Below are 13,312 nucleotides of genomic sequence, written 5' to 3'. Positions count from 1 at the left end.
CTGATTTCTTTGGCACCAGGTGTAGCGGTGATGCCCATGGGCTGTTGGATCGCCGGGCGAGGCCAATCTTAATCATTTTTTCAAATTCTGCCTTAGCGATGATAAGACGATCAGGTGCAAGTCTTCGTGCTTTGCTTGTGACAGGAGGTCCCTCCGTAGTTTTGATATAATGTCGAGTTTGGTGTTTGGTGAATTTTGGTAGGCCGTCTGGTTTGGTTACGTCAGGGAATTCTGAAAGTAATTTCCAAAATGGTGTTAAATGATCAATTTGTAAAGTTTTGATTGAATACGACTTAACAAAAGGGGTGTTCCCCCTTGAAGATAACTGAGTTTTCTGGTCTATTATGCGTTTATGTTCCAGATCAACGATGAGGCCGAAATGGCTGAGAAAATCTGCTCCGATGATAGGTCGTGGAACATCAGCTAAGACAAAACGCCAGGTTAATTCTTTTTGAAGACCAAAATCGGGGGTTTTAAAGGCGCATCCGTATGTGTTGATAATTGTGCCGTTGGCGGCATAGAGTTGGTAATTGAGTGGTTTCTGAAAACGAGTTGATTGATTGTACGGGAAAACTGAGACGTCGGGGCCTGTGTCGGTTAAAAATTGAACGTTTGTGGACAGGTCTTTTACGAAAAGGCGGCATGAGGCTGCAGGGGAGTCGACTGCCACTACTAACGACTCCTGTTGAAGTTTTCCTCGTATTTGCACCCGGTTGTACATTTTTGCGCGTTGGCGCCAAACTTGGCGTGGTACCAGCAAAGCCCTCCGGATGAAGTTGCTGGTAGCACGCGTGATCTGCTACGTGATCTAGGCCGTTGCTGAACGCTCCGTTCACGTGAGCGCGCTACGATGGCTGAAAGTTCTGCTAGGTGTTCTGCCAAGGCTGCTACTTGCGTCTCCAGGTCTGAAACAGCTGCTATGCCGGCCGGTTTAATCACCTCGTGAAGCTTGTCGGCTGCAGCCCCGAGTTTATTGAGATCAGCCTGTTCCTGTATGACGAGGCATGCGCGCATTTGGGGAGGAAGGTGTGATAGCCATCGCGCCTTGAGAACTTCCTCATCAATGTCCGGGACGAGGCTACGGAGATGACGCAGGTGTTGAGATGGAGTTTTGTCACCTAGGCTCTCTCCGTCCAATAATTGTATAAGATTAGCTTCTTTAGATTTTGAGAAGCGTGCAATAAGTGCCTCTTTAAGTTTTCCGTATGGATTGGTAATAGGTGGTGCCAAAATTATATCTTCGACTGTGGAGGCTGATCTAGTGTCAATTAAAGGCACGGCCACGTGGAATTTGTCGACTTCTGTTAGAATGCTCCGCATTCTGAATTGCGACTCGAGTTGCGCAAACCATAACGCTGGTTTTTCGCTGTAAAATGGTGGAGCTTTGATGGAGATTTCCCTAGAAATCTGAATGTTTGATTGCGACGGAGTGCTGATTGAGTCGTCCAGAGACATTTTGCGTTGAAATGTGGTATTGAAAGTGCGATTGCAGCGTTAATTTAGGTTATGGCTGCTTGCAATGTTCCTAACGTGCGGGGTCACCAATTGAAGCGATTACTTAATTGCAAAACTTAAATAACTCTTCTTACTTCGAATGGTTAATTTAAAAACTTTTATTTATTTCGTTTCTCAACTTGCTATAAAGGAATTGGTTAAACTGCACGAGTCGTTAAAGCACGTGTGTGCTTAGCAAGCGCAAAAGATAGAAGAAAGATATTTTCTGTATGCATTACAGACAAAGCGGGCGCTTACACGAAGGACAGTGGAAACGTCAGTAATGAAGGAAATTCGTCAGGGCTGCATTTTGGTAATGTGGTTGCCACCACATATACATAGTTAAGAAATTAGAATTAAGAAATGTATTGAAGGAAGAAATTTTAATAAAGAAAACCAGAGTCAAAAGTGAACTCTCACAGAACAGACTTAAGCAAAGACTGTCTTAATCTGTACATTTGGTCCTTCGAGCCTCTTTTTGAAAAAGAATCGAACAAGTGCAAGTACTAGAAGCCTCTTAAAAGAAAAAGAGCATTACTTAGGCAAGTAAAAATAAATGTAAGCCGGAATAGCAAAGACTACCCGCATTTATAAAAAATTACTTTTAGTAAAAGTTAAAAAAAAAAATTTTAAAAGCGTCCTTGTGGCTATAACAACAAGAACAGTGCAAACAAAAAAAAAAAAAAAAAAAAAAATATATATATATATACAAAACCATCTATAAAGAAGCAAATATGAAGAATTTGCTAACACGACAGAAGGAGCTGGGAGATCTAGCTGCGTTGGAGGAGCAGAAAATCCTGAGCGAAAAATAAGAAAGGCTTCATGTCTGGAATATATGGATCATATTCAGACTGTTATGAAAGAGTTTACTGCAAATCATAATAAAATAATGGCTAAGAAGAGTCAAGAAGCTGAGGAATACATTGCGAAGAACTACTTCGAGCATGTAATGCAAACAATGGAGAATTCTATTCAGAATTTAAGAATCCAAAGTACTGCCGAAGGTGTTTCAGCAGTGAGCAGCATGTGGCAAATAGAATCTACGCCACAAACTATTCAGGTCGCACCACCTGAAGCCGCGTCTGGCGTTGAAAGAAAATATCAACGTCGAGCAAAAATGCTCAAAAGCACGATGGATGAAATACGAAGAAATGCATTGGATTCTCTCGAGCAAATGAGATAATTCAAAACCAAGCTTCAAATACAATTTGAAAATGTTGAAGAATCATATTTTGAAACTCAAAATATCAAATTAGTTGAAACAACTAAAGGATCTATTGAGGAACAAATAGATGTATTTCGTCAAGAATACAAAATCATCATCGAAAGGATAACGGAGAAATTAAATAATTATAATTCACCAAAAACAATGTATTCCAATATAAAACTGCAGGAAATTAAAATTCCGATGTTTTACGGTGAAATGAAACAATGGTCGTCATTCCACGATCTTTTTAAAAGTTTGGTGCTTGATTCGAAGCACTTTACAGAAGTGGGAAAAGATGTTCCGATTGAAGACATCATTAGGTGGAGAAGCTGGTAGATTAATTCAACATCTACCAGTAACAGCAACAAATTATGAAGTTGCTTGGCAAATTCTCAAGAAAGGTATGAGAATAGAAGGCTACAATTTACAGCACAAGTAGACAGACTACTTGATCAACCGACAGCAAATGGAGAAAGTACACAAAGCATGAAGCAGCTGTTAGATACCACCAAAGAATGCATTTATGCTTTAAAAGGGCTAAATCTAAATTTAAATGACGAACAAGCCATCATAGCTCGGATAGTGGTTCGAAAACTAGACAAAGAAAGTCTACGTTTATACGAGCAAAACGTAAAAAAAAGTAGGGATATGCAAAACCTAGATGACGTCTTCAGTTTTCTGGAACAGCAATATCAAGCTCTAGAAGCAATACGCGACAGAAAACCAACTAAATGGAACAATCAAAAGCAGCCACAGCGAACACCTACATTTTATACAGCGGCACAAAATAATTGTGTATACTGCAAGGTTCCTGGGCATCAAATTGGTGAATGCAGAAAGTTTCAGACATTGACTACGATGAATCGAAGAAGATTCATAACAAACAACAAGTTATGCTACATTTGCCTTGATCACGTATATGAAGGAAAATGTAATAATAAAAAGAAGTGCAATAAGTGTGAAAGAAATCATCATAGTTTATTGCACTTCAATGAATTCCAAAAAGGAGAAGGAGGAAGTGAAGAAAATGTCACAAAACATCTTCCACAATGATGACGATACTCCTAGCAACAGCACAGATAAGGGTGAAGGCAGCAAATGGAGAGTATGTGACATTGCGAGCTCTAATCGATCAAGAATCCCAAAAAACTACTATATCCGCAGAAGCATCTCAAATACTTCATTTACCAAGAAGAAGAGAAGTAACTGAACTACAAGGTTTAGAAAATACCACAGTGGGAGTGTCCAAATTTAAAATCAACATTAAAATCAAGCCGAGATTCCTAAGCAACGAGGAGTACAATGTCGAAGCACTAATTTTGCCGAAATTAGCGAGTGCTCAACCAGACAAAACGTTTAAACGGGATATAGAACAATTGAAAAACTACACTTTAGCTGATCCCAATTTCAATAAATCAGATCGAATCGATACTGTCATTGGAAGTGACATATATGCCGACATACTAGAAGAAGGTATATTTAAAAAGGATCGAATACTAGGTCAAGCTACGAAATTGGGCTGGATATTGTCGGGAGTTTTACAACAACCGAGAAAAAACAATACAATTTTAGCAGCGGTTACTACAACATTGGAGAAGTTTTGGGAAATAGAAGACACTACAACTCCAGCAGATACAGCAGATGATGATGAATGCCTAAGAATTTTTGAAAAAACAACAGTAAGAAATGGAAATAATCGATTTGTCGTCAATTTACCTTTTGAACAAAAAAAAAGAATTAGGCGATTCTCGCAAACAAGCTATGGCGAGGTTTCTTAATCTTGAGAAAAGGTTCGCTACAAATAATGAGTTAAAACAACAATATGTGCAATTTATGAAAGAATATTCAGAAATGCGCCACATGGAAAAAGCAAGTGAAAATAAATGCGGAAAATACTATTTGCCACATCAAGCAGTGATTCGAGAAGACAGTAGAACGACTAAACTACGAGTAAACTACAAAACTACAAATGGAAGTAGTTTAATTGACATCCTCTTCATAGGACCGAGACTTCAAAGAGATATATTTGACATTATAATCAAATGGAGACTTTGGCAATATGTATTAACTAGTGATATTGAAAAGATGTTTCGACAAATTAAAATAACAGATAGTGATCAAGATTACCAACGTATATTGTGGAGAGAAACAAAAGGAGAGCCGATAGAAGAATACAAACTACAAACAGTTACATATGGGAGAGCATCAGCTCCTTTTTTGGCAACGAGAACTTTACAAGAAATTGTCAAACTATGCGAGCCCCACAACTATTTGCTATCAAACATCATTAAAAACGACTTCTACATGGACGATTTAATGACAGGAGCAGATTCAATAGATGAATGTAAGGCCATTCAGTATGAAATATCGAAACAACTACAAAAATATGGATTTCACTTAAGGAAGTGGATGTCAAACAACAGTGAAATCATAGCAACAATTCCGGTAAATAACGCGAATGAAGTAATAAAAATAGCAGAAGACGAAACAATAAAGACATTGGGTATTCAATGGGATCCTACCAAAGGCGTGTTTGGATTTAATACGAATCTTTCAACGCAAAAGCTGGTTACAAAAAGACAAGCTTTGTCTGATTTAGCGCGAATTTTCGACCCAATGGGATGGCTTTCACCAACAACTGTTATAGCAAAGTTATTTATACAGAAACTTTGGTTGATAAAACTCAACTGAGACGAGTTACTTGACGAGAATTTAACAAAAGAATGGCCAGAGTTTATGCAGCATATACCAGAGATAAAACGAATAAAAATTCCTAGATGGTTTGAAACTAAAAACAACTTTAAATTTGAACTACATGGATTCGCAGATGCTTCAGAGAAAGCTTATGCAGCAGTTGTATATACTAAAGTTGGATCAGTTATAACAATTGTTGCTGGTAAAACTAAAGTGAATCCAATTAAAAATAAGAAAACGTTACCAAAACTGGAACTATGCGCGGCTCACCTACTTGCTAAATTGCTGCAAATGATAAAAACAGTCATCAACAGAGAAATGAAAATATTTGCTTGGAGCGATTCAACTATAACGTTAGCATGGATAAATAATTGCCAAAGTAAAGACAGATTTATTAGAACACGAATAGAAGAAATCAAATTACTTGTTTCTAATGCGAAATGGCAACACGTTGGAACAAAGGACAATCCAGCTGATGTAGCAACCAGAGGGGTACTGGCGAACAAACTAATAGAACACGATCTATGGTGGAAGGGACCAAAATGGTTGCGAGAAGAGGAACATCATTGGCCAATAAAGAAATTGAATTTATTAGAAACAAACTACCACACAAATTAATACTACCTGGAAGACAATCGGGTAACGAATTAAAAGAAATTTATAAATCGATGACTGCTAAAGGTTTAATTGTTGATTCACGGCTAGTCATAAACCTAGAAATTCCCTTAATATCGTATGAACCGTCAAACGTATATAAATTAAATCCACTTCCAATAAATTACAAAGGGAATATGATTATTCCAGAAATAAAGGCAGAATATTTAATATACAAGTTTGATTTGAATCAATATTCACTTATAAACCAAGTAGATCTAGATAAATGTTCTACTAACTCAGAGAATCATTACCAATGTCCTGGAAATTTAGCTTGGAAATCAGCGACGGATAATTCATGTGAAGTAGCAGCTTTAAAACAATTAGAAAATGAAGCATGTGATTTCAAACCTTCTACAAATGAAAACGTTTGGATAAAATTATCTTCTAAAAATCGGTGGCTTTACAAATTATTTAGCAAAGCAATGATATATCTAGAATGTGATAATAATCAACAAATGCATATAGAAATCCCTAGTCAAGGCATTATGACAATAAGAGAAGGATGCACAGTCCGGCATGAAGGAGTAACTGTAACAGCATCTCATCACATACAATCTGAAATTAAAAAAGAATTGCTATCCTCTTCTTGGGTTAAAGATATTGAAGATATTCCAGAACTACAAATAAAACCTTTTGATTCAACATTAATAAACAATACCAAAGATATCGTACATCTTAAACAACAAATAGAACTCCTCAAAACAGAAAATATAAAATTAAAAGGTATAAATTTTCATCACGTAAGTGGTCACGTTTCGCTAACATTAGTTTTGATAATAGCATTAATCATTACTATTTTATATATAAGATCCAAATGTGTAACAAGAACTGTGACTGTTTCATTTGAACTTCCAGTTAGACATGATTAAAAATATTAATAATAAAACATAATATACAAGTAAAGTTAAGATACAACTTTGGCCCCTGGCAGAATGTTCATAAAGAAAGAACATGAAAGTTTTTTAACTTTAAGATAGAATTATATATACAAAATTATATTTTTGACACAACTACATTAATACATAAAAATATACATGTAAACAATAAATTAAATAAAAAGTATATACAGTCCACTAAATGTCAAGTGCAATGGTAAGCAACAAAATTGTAATATGAGACTTGCTCATAAAAATGTGAAAATCATTGCACCTAAAAGAAAACTCATAAATTAGAGTATACATAATACTAATATTAAAATACAAAATATACATACTCGAAATATTAATGCACACAAGCAACAGATAAGAAAGTATCAAGCGTGTGTACGTATGTGTATAAGTGCGTTAGATGCACTAATCTAAAAAACTATAAAATATCAATGCGTTGGTATCTGAAAAATGCAATAAAAATATAATACATATTTACACATGTGTATGCACACTAAGCATACACACATATACATATATACATAGTTAAGAAATTAGAATTAAGAAATGTATTGAAAGAAGAAATTTTAATAAAGAAAACCAGAGTCAAAAGTGAACTCTCACAGTACAGACTTAAGCAAAGACTGTCTTAATCTGTACACTGGATCTTTCTCTACATCAGGAATTTTCGTAGAACTGATTTCATCAATTTGATCTGGTGTAACCATCATCAAAAGAAGAATGCGGAAAACTTCTCTTTTGTCACTCAGCAAAGTACATCTAGCATCCAACAGCACCACACATACGTTGCTTCAAGATAGAGTCAATCAAACATCGTAACTATTGTTTGAAAAGTCATGCTGTGACATCGAGACGATCGCTTTCTGACGTATGTCACCGCATCCTGGATGTACTTCTTGCCTTGCCTTGCCTTGGGCTGCCATATGTTGATGGCAAAAAGAACGCCGACCGATATTAGGGCGACCTCTTCGTGGCTTCGTCACAAAGTTCAATCTGCAATTGACCTCTTTGTGTAAAACACACGTAAAGTTTTCACTGAATAATTTTCAATAATTTTTTTTTGAATAGCCGGAATAAAAAGCAAGCGACCGAAATTGAACGATTCAAATAATTTACAAATCAAAATATTGAAAAACAAAACAAAAAAAAATAAAAAAAAAAATTGTACTTTTTGGAATTATCCAATTCTCCGACTTCTCTTCATGAAAAGTATAAAGTATTTTTATTTCTAAACCTTCCTTGATCCACAACGAACAACCTCTGAAAATATCATCAAGATTCAGCCGTTCTCTTAGCGTTACTAACAAACAAACATTCATTCGTTTGTATGGGAAAAATGGCTGTTCTTAGAGGTTTTCCGGCCATTATTCGAATTTTTCTCTCCGTAAAAACCATCCTTGAACCTCACCGAACATTTAAAAAAAAAAAATTATCAAATTTGTTTCAGTCGTATGAAAGTTATGAACGTATGTACATACATACAGTTTGGCGATTCATTTTATTTACATACTAGCTGCCCCGCAGCCGTTGTCCTGCGTGAAATTATGTGTTTTGAAATGAAAAAAAAGTTGAAATTATATTGTGTCGAAAATGATTTATTTTCGATTTTTCTACATTTTTTTTTATGTAGCACAGCTTAATAAACATAATTTTTTGATTTCTGTTCTGGGGCGTAAAGATACAGAGAAGATGGGTTTCCAACTCTTAACACGCCACATATATCCGGCCAATTTTCCCTGGAAATTGAATACGTTTGAACTGAAATAGCTGTCCCTTGTATTCTATAACTGCGTCATAATCAGTCGGGTTTCATTACATAGTTTCGGCGCATGAAGATTGTGAAACAGAATAATGACAGATCCAACTTTGAGGCGCAAATTATGCTGGGGAATACCAAGGCTCTCTAAAGAATTTGAAAATTTCACTGGATAATTTACGGTCTCGTTTTCCTTGTCAAGACGATCGATCAATTTATATGAGCGCAAACCTCCTGGAATTTGACTTTGAATCTTCCAGTTTAAGTCATTAACATCGGTATTTTTGGCAACTTAAATTGCGCGTGCACTCAAGCAATTGAAGTTATGATAATTTGGCAAATATTCGGATAAATATTCGTGATGAGTTCATCTTCCGTTGAAGTGAATTGACAAAAGGGAGGTGAAATTGATATCAAACCACTAGAAGTATCAACCGAAATTTGCCAATTCTTAGCGAATACAATGGAAAATGGCAATGTCATTTTTTCGTATCCCATAATTAACGCGAGTTTGAAGGCTAATATGTCGAAATGATCTTCGCGAATACTATACGAACTTCAGTGGCATGCGAAGTAACTATTGCATTGTCCTTCGTCTGTTTCCAGTGATTATCATGTTCCAGCAAATGCAACTGCTGGCATGCTTCTCAAAAAGTTGCACACACTGTACCATTCACAATACGCAATGACTTAAATGAAGTTGAACAGCTAGACGCACAACAGTCGGAAAACTTTCATGAATTGCAAAAGTAAATATCCTACAAAGCGCTTTATTGCAGTTCACATATCGACCCATTTGATACTGCTGATCTCATATCGTTCAATGCCAATAACCGCTATGTTGCTTTCTTTGGTGACGTACTTGCAAACGATTCGATTTCACCAATCTACAATATGCAACATTGACATGAGTTTTGAATGTGAATTAGACAAAAGTGGCGAATATGGTACGATCCATGTGTTGTCAACTTCGATCTGTTGTTAACGTTGATATTCACGCCTCTAAATGCTAAATGTTCTGCCATTGTCGTCGGGTGAGCGACGCCGATACAGTGAATATCCATCCATTTCCCATTTCCGTTTTCGAAAGAAAAGCACATGAGTAGTGTTGCGTGCATTTATTGTCAGACATACAAACCAAAGTGGGATTGTAAGGTTCGCAAGGTCCATGAAGCATATTGGTTTTCACCACTTCGTATAATTCTGGATCTATCTCTGAATCAGGAATTTCCGCTGAAATGATTTCATCAATTTGATCTGGTGTAATCACCATCCGCATCCAAAGAAGAATGTGTGCGTGCGGCAACACGCAACAGAATACATTCAGCATCTAACAGCACCATATTTACCATAGGTTGGTTCAAGATAAAAACCGTCAAACATCGCAGCTATTGTTTAAAAAGTCGTGCTGTGATATCGTTGCGATCGCTAGCTGATTGACCGCGATCAAAAATTCCGCACGTATGTCATCGCATTTTGGGAGTACTTCTTGCCTTTCTTTGGGCTGCCATACGTTGATGGCAAAAAGAACGCCGACAAATATTAGCGCGACCTCTTCGTGGCTTCACAACAAATTTCAATCAGTAATTGATCACTTCGTCTGAAACACACATAAAGTTTCCACTGAATAATTTTCAATAATTTTTCCTTTGGATAGCCGTAATAAAAACGCAAGCGACCGCAATTGAACGATTCAAATAATTTACAAATCAAAATATTGAGAAACAAAACAAACAAAAATTGAAAAAAATGTGTATGAAAAATGTTACTTTTTGGAATTGTCCAATTTTCCGACTTCTCCTCATGAAAAGTATAAGGTATTTGTTTCTAAACCTTTCCCGATCCACAACAAACACCAAACCTTTAAAAATTTCATCAACCGTTCTCTTAGTGTTACTAACAAACAAACATTCATTTTTATATACATACATATGTATGTATGTATGTATGTATGTAACGTTTGTATGGGGAAAAGAAAAAGGCTGTTTTTAGGGGTTTTCCGGAAATTATTCGAATTTTTCTCTCCGTAAAAACCATCTTTGAACTTCAACGAACATTTAAGAAAAAGAATTGGCCAAATTGGTCCAGGCGTTATTGAGTTATGAGCTTACATACATTTTGGCGATTCATTTTTATTTATATAGAAGAAGAAGATAGATATACTTAGATTATTATTTTACATTGTACCTAGTATATAAAACTAAAATACTAACAACAATTCTGGTCTAAATAATTAGAAGAGATACTTAAAAGCTAAATGTTAAGAAATGCATTTGCTGCTACTATTGTCTTACTAGGTCGGAAGGCTTCTTGCGTTTCAACCGGATTTCTCGCCCAGCAGTTTCGATGAGTCTGGAGGCTTCCTCATTAACGTGCTGTCTAAGCCTGAGTTCGTGAGACTTTGCTAATTTGGAGATTTCATTTACCACTCAATTCACGCCTAGATCTCGGTGCAGGTCAGCAGATCTAATGTACCAAGGAGCATTAACTAAAGTCCTTAGTACCTTACTTTGAAAGCGCTGAATGATGGCAATACAGCTTTGACTTGAGCAACCCCATAGTTGGGCTCCGTAAGCCCAAACTGGCTTTAGGATTTGATTATATAATAACAGTTTGTTTTGTAGTGATAGCTTGGATTTCCTGCCAACTAGGTGGTAAAGTTTGCCAAATTTTATATCAAGCTCGCTCCTTTTTTTTTGACAGGCTCTTTCCAGCGTAGCTTAGAAATAAGGTGATACCTAGGTACTTAGCACTGTTATGGTGTGGTATAGGAATGTTATTTATATAAATTGGACAATATGCCGGCTTTTTCAATGTAAAGTCGACATGAATTGAATTGGTGCCGTTTAATTTGATGCGCCACTTAGATACTGAAGTTGACTCTCCAGCTGCTAATAAAGCTGTGTGATCCGCAAATGTCGTCCCAACGCGCTTCCCTGGGGAACACCGGCTTCTATCAGTTGCAAGTTTGAATATGCATCCTCTTGTTTAATGCGGAAGTATCTATCTTTTAAGTACGAAGCAATTATTTCACAAAATTGTTTGGGTAGCATGTATTTTAATTTGAGCAGTAGACCCATATGCCAAACTTTGTCAAAAGCTTGAGACACGTCTAAAAAGGCCGCCGTACAAACGTTCTTTTTATCTATTGTATTTTCAACGAAATTAACGATTCGGTGTACTTGGTCAATTGTTGAATGGTGGTCACGGAAGCCAAATTGATGTGTTGGTGTTAGGTTTTTATGAGCGATTATTGGTTTGAGCCAATTTATGAGTACATTCTCAAAGATTTTAGATAAGGCTGGCAGCAGCGAAATTGGGCTATACGATGTAACAGCGTGTACTGGCTTACCCGGTTTGGGTATCATTATGACTTCAGATTCTTTCCAAAGCGATGGCACGTATCTTAAGCATAAAGCACTGTTTATAATGTTTACAAGTTTTTTTACACAATTCTTTGGTAAATTGCGTAATATTTCTCCAGTTATTAAATCGTACCCAGGTGCTTTTTTGAGTCTTGTATTCTCGATAAGATTTTTAATTTCTTTAATAGTAACAGAAGAAATGCTGATGTGTGGATCCATCCAACTATTTTCACAGTTTATTTCATACCCATCGTTAGGCGTTAATGTGTTTCTCAAATGATTTGCAAATACGGCAGCTTTCTGTTCATTCGTTTTGGCCCATGCAGTTTCGTTTAGTTTCAATGGTGCTTCATGTTTTATTTTTTGCAGCTTTCCATAGTGAATGGTCGGTGGATTTATCAGCTGTGAGTTTAGCCAGATAAGTTTTGAAGGAACAATTTTTGAACTCTTTAATTTGTGCTCTTAGTTTCGCTGTACATTTATTAAGCTCAGTTTTGAGAGCAGAGGACCTAGTTTGCTGCCATCTCCGTCGAAGCTTGCGCTTTTTATGGATACTTTCTAAGATGTGTTTTGGGTGTTTGGTACCACTTAGATTCACGCGGGTATTTGGTGTACTCTTCCACGCAACGTTTTGATTTTTTTTTGTGAAATCTTCAACCTCACAATCCAACGCAATACCAGTCGATATGTGCTTAAGCTTTGGGCCAACTTTATTCAATATATTTTTAAATGTATACCAATTAGTGTGTTTATTACATAACGATGGCTTGGCGGCCGAAATAATTGGATTTTCATACAGAGTTAATAGCACTGGAGAATGGTCAGAGCTTTGGTCTGAGCAATCTTTTATACATAAATTGAGTTTCGGTATTTTATTGATTATGAAGAAGTCCAGAAGGTCTGGAAAATTCTGACTATCTGAAGGCCAATAAGTGGGTCTTCCTGTAGAAACTGCCTGTATCCAACTGCTTGTATAGCTTTGAGAAGTTCTCGACCGTTAGTTCTAGTTAAACGAGATCCCCAATGAGTGTGTTTTGCGTTAAAGTCGCCACCAATGATGTACCTTCCGTCATATTTTTTTTATAAATTCATAAACGTTTCTATTTTTATATTATGTCTAGGTGGACTATACAGAGCAATAAGATACAATGGGTGATTGTGCAATTTAATTGAAATTGTTGTAGCTTGAATTTCTTCCGGCTTAATCGGATCTTCCTCCCAGTGTTCAATACCGCTTTTGATAATTATA

At 36.4% G+C, this 13,312-nt stretch overlaps 1 protein-coding gene across 1 annotated transcript; it reads right to left on the bottom strand.

Moving 5' to 3' along the window:
• Positions 1-672: 672 nt before the first annotated feature.
• On the bottom strand, positions 673-1,455 carry LOC120770706. Its single transcript, XM_040098287.1, has one exon. It carries the CDS (start codon positions 1,453-1,455, stop codon positions 673-675), a length of 783 nt encoding a protein of 260 aa, XP_039954221.1.
• Positions 1,456-13,312: the final 11,857 nt, after the last annotated feature.

Source organism: Bactrocera tryoni, chromosome 3, assembly GCF_016617805.1.
Source record: "Bactrocera tryoni isolate S06 chromosome 3, CSIRO_BtryS06_freeze2, whole genome shotgun sequence".
NCBI lineage: Eukaryota > Metazoa > Arthropoda > Insecta > Diptera > Tephritidae > Bactrocera > Bactrocera tryoni.
This window is presented reverse-complemented; position numbering and strand designations above follow the sequence as displayed.